The sequence below is a fragment of the Monomorium pharaonis genome, unplaced genomic scaffold, assembly GCF_013373865.1.
Source record: "Monomorium pharaonis isolate MP-MQ-018 unplaced genomic scaffold, ASM1337386v2 scaffold_424, whole genome shotgun sequence".
Taxonomy (NCBI): Eukaryota; Metazoa; Arthropoda; class Insecta; order Hymenoptera; family Formicidae; genus Monomorium; species Monomorium pharaonis.
The window spans coordinates 7,854-14,759 of NW_023415719.1; the positions used below are offsets into that span (position 1 = coordinate 7,854).

At 29.8% G+C, this 6,906-nt stretch overlaps 1 protein-coding gene across 1 annotated transcript; it reads right to left on the reverse strand.

Annotated features, from left to right (window-relative positions):
* Positions 1-508: 508 nt before the first annotated feature.
* LOC118648417 (solute carrier family 35 member G1-like) lies at positions 509-2,628 on the reverse strand. The gene is given in 3 exon segments (XM_036294725.1): positions 509-2,235; positions 2,237-2,388; positions 2,391-2,628. Coding segments are annotated over 3 exon segments (1,059 nt in total). The 5' UTR covers positions 2,551-2,628; the 3' UTR covers positions 509-1,488.
* Between the last annotated feature and the right edge of the window lie 4,278 nt (positions 2,629-6,906).

The following is a 6,906-nucleotide window of genomic DNA, read 5'->3' on the forward strand; positions in this document are numbered from 1 at the left end:
TTAATACTCCCGCACATAACAATATTATTAAATTATTACTTATTAAAATAATGAAATTATGTAAAAGTTCAAAATTGAAATAATACATAATATTAAAAATAATTTATTTGATTTTGTTTTTAAAAAGTACGTTTATGTATATATTAAATTTCATATGTGATGCTTTTTTTAAATTATTTTAATTATTTATTTCTTTTTAATTTGACTTTTTAAAATTATTTTTTTGCTGTCGTCAAAATCGCTAATGTACCACTTACTGTGTCGTCAAAATTGACAATGTCGTTAATGTAGCCATTTTATTTATAGATGTTATTTTGACGACGTCGTCAAAGTATACGATACGTCTGTAAAACTTTGACGACGGTCGTCAAAATAGCCAGAAGTCATCAAAGTAGCTAATAGTTATGTAAAATCGCCGTCAAGTATCCGATTCACACGCACAAACGCGCGCGCGCATGCAGGTACGCACGCACATGCACACACACATATATAACAATATACACGAAAGAAACAGATGCAACCAACTGTATTTTTATCCTTTACATCAGCAGATCATAGTTTTCACAGAATGAAGAATGCTCGCTCCATTTATAATACAGAACTCAATAATACTCACTGAAAATATATAATTTACGTTATGTACACTACACACTATTTGTACATTATTCATCGTTTATCCAGTATGCAATTGGTCATAAGTCCAATAGATTTTACATTCTCAATAAAAATCACTGGAAGCCGCAAATGAGATTCACTGGGATTTACGCTGACGTCACTACCTCTTTTTGCCAATCCTCCTCTTGCCCAAAAACTCGACAATGAGGCAACCTTATAATCTAATAATTTTTTTATCACATGAGATATTTCTTTAATATCATAACGCGTCCGCAGTTCTAATATGCTATCCTGAGTAGCATATGTGTATGCACCTTTGAGGTCATATTATATGAATGCATGCTGAGTACACTATGACTTTATACGTATAAACTTTATACGATTTGGCAATTCCAGATAGAAAAATAAATTCATAGTGTGCTCAGCATTATACTATAAAGCATCATACTATAAAGTCATATATTATGTCATTGCAACATTCACCAGAAATTTCACAATTAGTTACGTGATATCGATATACATATGAATCATGTTTCAATACTAGTTAAAACGCCAACAACAAAACGTACGAGTTAAGACATCATAATAACGTGCGTGCTACATACAGTGTTGGCAGGTTTTAATACTAGAACAAACCCGTCAAAATAATGGGTGTCAGATTTATGGATTAAATTACAAATGTGATTTTCGTCGGATTTTTTTCAAATTAATTATTTAAATATTTAAAAAAATAAAAATAATGTGTAAAGAATTTGAAAATAAAAACAAAAAATAATAGAAATAGGTACATATTTAATGCCGGTTGTTCTAGTGTTAAAGTTAATTAATTTAGTTTAAATAAAGTTTCCTTTTTCATCTCTAAAAAATCATCGTTTACATCATTAGGATCCTAAGAAATTTTTTAATATTCGATGTTTCCGGTAATGAAAGAGCCCATTTTCTTAATCCTATTAACAAAACCGAGCTAGTGACTAATATAGCCCCGCCTATGGAATATCGATTTGGTATTTCGTTAAAAAATAATACCTGCCAAAAGAACGCAAAAACAATGTCTGTGGACCTTGCTATGGCCACTGGACCAGCTTGCTCTATCTGAAGCGCTAAAGTCAACAAGATTTGACCCGCGAAACTAAACAACGCAAGCACGACAACCAACAATCTATCCGTGCCACAATGTGGCATGCACAACGCGCCGATCGCCCATGATATAAGCGTGGTTTGAATTAGGGCAAATGAACCAAAGTTCGTCATTATAACAGAAAAATGAAGATCTTTTAACGCACGAAGTAAAACATACGCGTTTGCTCCAAACAAAGTAGCTGAGAAAGCGGCCATAGCACTCCATAAATCCGCATTCTCCGGCTTAACGTGGCCATCCGAGAGAGATTCCACAGTGTGACTGAAAATTAACGACGGTCGCGTTATTAGAATCACGCCGATCAACGTCAGACATATAGTGACAACATTGAATAAGCCACAGGGCTCCTTCAAAAATATCCGTGCAAATATTGCCACGAATACCGGAACAGAAAATACGATAACCGAAGCATCCGCCAATGGCATATACCTAAATGCATAGAAACTTAACATAAGTCCCGTCGTGCCGATGAAACTCCTTAAAAATAAGTATCAGTCTGCGTCCTTTCGGAAAAGGATGTTCGCCTTTGTAAATCACAATTGGAATAGCTGGTAACAATACTCCCATAAATCGGAAGATTGCCATTTCCATGGGATTTATCTCCACCAAACTCTTAACGATAACACTACATAAAGAAAAAATAGAGACGATAGTATTGCTAATGTTAGGCCCCAATATGGACACGATTTACACAATATCATAGAACATTTTTTTTTGTAATTTGTCATATTACTCTCCACATCGGCGTCAACCAAGTGTTGTAATTCCACATGCTCTGACATATCTGCAAGAAACATAATTGATATTACAAAAATGATTATAAATAATTACAAAAATGTTTACACATACGCGCGCGTACACACACACACGCACGCACGCACGCACGCACACACACACACACACATTAGTATTTGTAATCACATATATTAGTATTTGTAATCACACACATAATTAGTATTTGTAATCACACACATATATTAGTATTTGTAATCAGCTATATATATATATATATATTGCGATCGCTAAAATGTTAGAGGACTTTTCTACTCGGTTTGGTCCGTTTTTCCTCTATACAAGTGTGATGTTAAAAATTTTTGTTTATTTTGAACAATATTTAAGATGTGATCTATATATCTTAAATATTGTAACTTTTATATCAATAATCTGATACTTGTGTACCCATAAATACTTTTCGTAAAAATTTTTGTTTCGGTAATGATTTTATTATTGTCGTTTAAATTGTCGTGATTTAAACTATTTGAAAGTGAAATATACTTTTATACTTCTTTTTGTACTAAAATATAAAAAAATATTGCGTTAAAGTTAACATAATTATTTTCAATAATACCTGGGATACCCATCTCTATGGAGACAAAATTTATAATAAGTTAGAAATAAAAAATAATAAGCTACCTATATCTGTCATACGACCCACCTAAGCTTTGGAAATTTGTTTAATTTTTTTTAAATAAATACGAAAATTAAGAGTTAAGTTTGAAACATTTTTGATAGGAAACACTTCTAAACCCAAAGAAAAAATATATTTCAATTATTTATGTGTACAATAATATAAAATAAAGATTTTTTTTAAGTATTATTTGAGCCATGTTAAGTACGTATGCATCTAGTAAGTTGAATAATTATGGTTATATATTTTCTTTTATAATTTTATTTATAAAATGTAAAATAAAAAATCAACATATTTAATTTATTACCATGCTTATGGAAAAAATACATATACAATTATTAAATATAAAACTGTACTTATTACGAGGCGTTATTTCAACTTTTAGTCATCAAAAAGCTAACCTTTAGCTAACAAAAAGACAAATAGAAATACTAATCCAAATTAAACACAAGAGACTATTGTATTGTGCAAACAAACTGTACATCGTTTGTGAATAATAATTTATTTATCAGATTCTTTCTTATCACCTTCATCACTATAAAGAAATTGATTTTTTTACATAATTATATTTTCAATATACAAATTCTTTATAGCAAAACATTAATATGCAAACATTTAGGATAATACAATTAATGCATTTCCCATATTCTTTCTATCTTTATCACATTTATCTGTTAAATAAGTACTGTGTAATTTATCTTATCAAATTACTTACTAAAAAGATAGTATAAATTTACTGAAAACTTGAAAGTATGATTTTTAACATTAAATAAAATAGTTTTATAGTTTCATTGTTTATCTGAAGATGGAACAAAATAAAGAAATACCGGCCCTAAATAAAGAAATGAATTCTGTATGATAATAAGGTATAGTATATTAGGTATATTTAGGTATTTTTAGGTATATTTAATAATGTCCCTGGCCATGTCTTTATTTTACAAAGTTTTTTTCTTTAATTATAAACAAATTTTTCTTTAATTATAAACAAAAAGTTGTGATAAAAATGTAAAGTAAATATAGTGTTAAAAAGCATAAATAAAGAGCTACAATAATGTGAATTGCAGATATTAATAATAATTACACAAAGAAAAAACCTCTGAATTTTAGATTTAAGATACAATTTGAATAAAGTGTAAATACAACCTACCATAGTCCTCTTCAGTCGTAACAAATTACTAATTTATGAACTTAAATATGAATAAAAAAACGCAAACGAAATTATAATTGTGTAGCTTGTGAAGTTACACGTGAAATTCCAAGTACAGTATTGTAGGATTCAATGCATGCCGAAAAAAAATAAAAACAGCAAATTTCATTGCAAAATGTCTTATTGTACATTTTGTGCTTCAATAATAAAAATAACGAGTTCTTCCCTAAACTTCCTCAAAAACAACTTTTATTATTTTTTTGGGCAACATTTTATTATTTTAATAAAAAATAATAAATAATATATGCAAGACGGGCGATTATAAAAAAGAGCGAGTCTCTACCTGTTCGTATGCCGACGTAAAATATCCACCTAAAAGTTGATCCATTTTATATACTCGGCCTTATATGAATTTTAGACGATTTGGGGACTGCACAGCAAACGCGAATTTCATACGTTTTTTTGTATTTTTTTTTTTCCGTAGAATAAAAAATCGACCTTAAAATTACGCTTAGTAAAGGGAAAATAGTTACAGATATTTAAACGTTAATTTTCTTTAAAAATTATGCATTTTCTAACATTGCTACTTTAACTCTTGGGGTGCGTTCGGGGAGACGCTATTAGCGCTATCAGTTTATCCTTGTTCTACTTTTAATGAGTAATGAAGATGGACTGATGCTGGTAGCGCTAATAGCGTCTTCCCGAACGCACCCTTGAACGGTATACCCATATTTTTCGACCTCAAACGTTTTACTGAGTTAAAAATGTACCCCATTCGTTCTAAACGTGCTGCATTGAACAGATGAACTAAAATCAATACTGTGCTACATGAATTTCTTCGTCTTTTCATAACAAAGATGATTATAATTATCATTAAACATGTAAAACATTAATTTAAAAAAAATAAGGTTACAAAAAATCGCAAAATTCTTTTTCTTTAATTTATCGTATTTTCGTCAATTTTTTACGAATTTTTAAAAACCAAACGGTTTTGGAAAGGTAAAAGATAGATCTAGAACTAGGATAAAATAAATTTTAGGTATCGTTTAAAAAGTATAATTATTTTGACAGATAAAAATTGGAAAAACGATATGTTGAAAAAAAAATAAAAGAAATAAAAACAATTAATCTTTTTTATTTTGCTATAAAATTGTAAAAAATGTTTCTTTTTAAATATAGAATATATTAAAGTAACGGTTCTTATAAGTCGACAAACTGAAATAAGCGATTAGTCTTACCACGTTGTAATTTCCACTTGATAAGGACCAAAAATATAGTCGAAATGTTGTGATGTTCTTTAGATTGATAAATAAAAAATCTTTTACCAGTTTTTGTGTGTGTGTGGTGTGTGTGTGTGTGTGTGTGTGTGTGTGGTGTGTGTGTCGACTTATAAGAAATACTTTATTTCATTACTGGCAAGTGTTAAGCATTCTCTTTTTTACTATGGAACATATTATTAAAATAAAAAATATTATTAAAATATTTTCATAACTTTATTCATTATTTGTTCATTATTTATCATTTTGTACAAGTTTCTCGTGAAAATTGCTAATATTAATTCAGATCCTTAAAGTTCATTCTTTTCTAAGCAATTAAAAAAAAACATGTCGATGTTTTTTGTTGAATGCACACGAGTTTGAAATTTGCACTGCATTTTAGGGTATTTTAGAGAATAAATACGGTATTTTTTGAATATCATGAATTTTGAATATCAATATGATATTGCACATTGATTTTATTCGTGTTTAACTCAATCATACCACCGTCATCAAAGTGACTCGATGTGCACCACGTGGAAAATAACGGTCGGATTTTGTACATCATGTGGCTCTGAAAAGCTGATTTTTTTAAATAAAATTTGAACTTTTATTTTTTATGTATGAGTATGTGTACATGTACCCAGCTAGCCAGGTCTGTTAAAATCACATATCGTGAAAGCTTTACAGCAAGGATTGTTTCAATTTTGACAACAATTTTATGACAAGTAATTGTCTGTTGCTTTGTCTTCTAAAAGTTTCGAGCAAATTTATAGCAAAAGTTTTCATCACACGATACTGCAAATAACAGAGAAAGACTTGTACATAAATATTACGTAGATAAATTACAAGATTTGCCCTGACACGTTAAAATGCAAAATTTAAGCAAATAACAGAGCAAACCTTGCTACACGACATGACAATAAATTTATTGCAAAAACAGGAAATCTTGTTAGGTACTGAATAACGGCAAATTAGTAGCAAGAACAAAATAAAACTTGCCGAGCACACTTTTGCAACAAAATTGCGACAAGGTGTGTCCGTAAACAGCTTAGTTTTTGCTGGCAAAGATTGTCGCAAAAAGTATGACGTATATTTTATGCAAATAACAGGGTTGCATTATCGGATTTTAAACTTTATTTCTGAGTGACTTTACTATCTATCTCGAGATGGCGCATTTCTCGTGAAAAGATTTACCTACTGAATTAAATAAAAGGAGCTCGTCGAGATTGTCGAGAACAGAGAACCAAGTACGATTGCACCATTCACATATGATATTGGACTAATCAGTCCAATATTTCTGTTGATCTTAATTTCGACAAGATTTGTCCTGTTTTGCCAC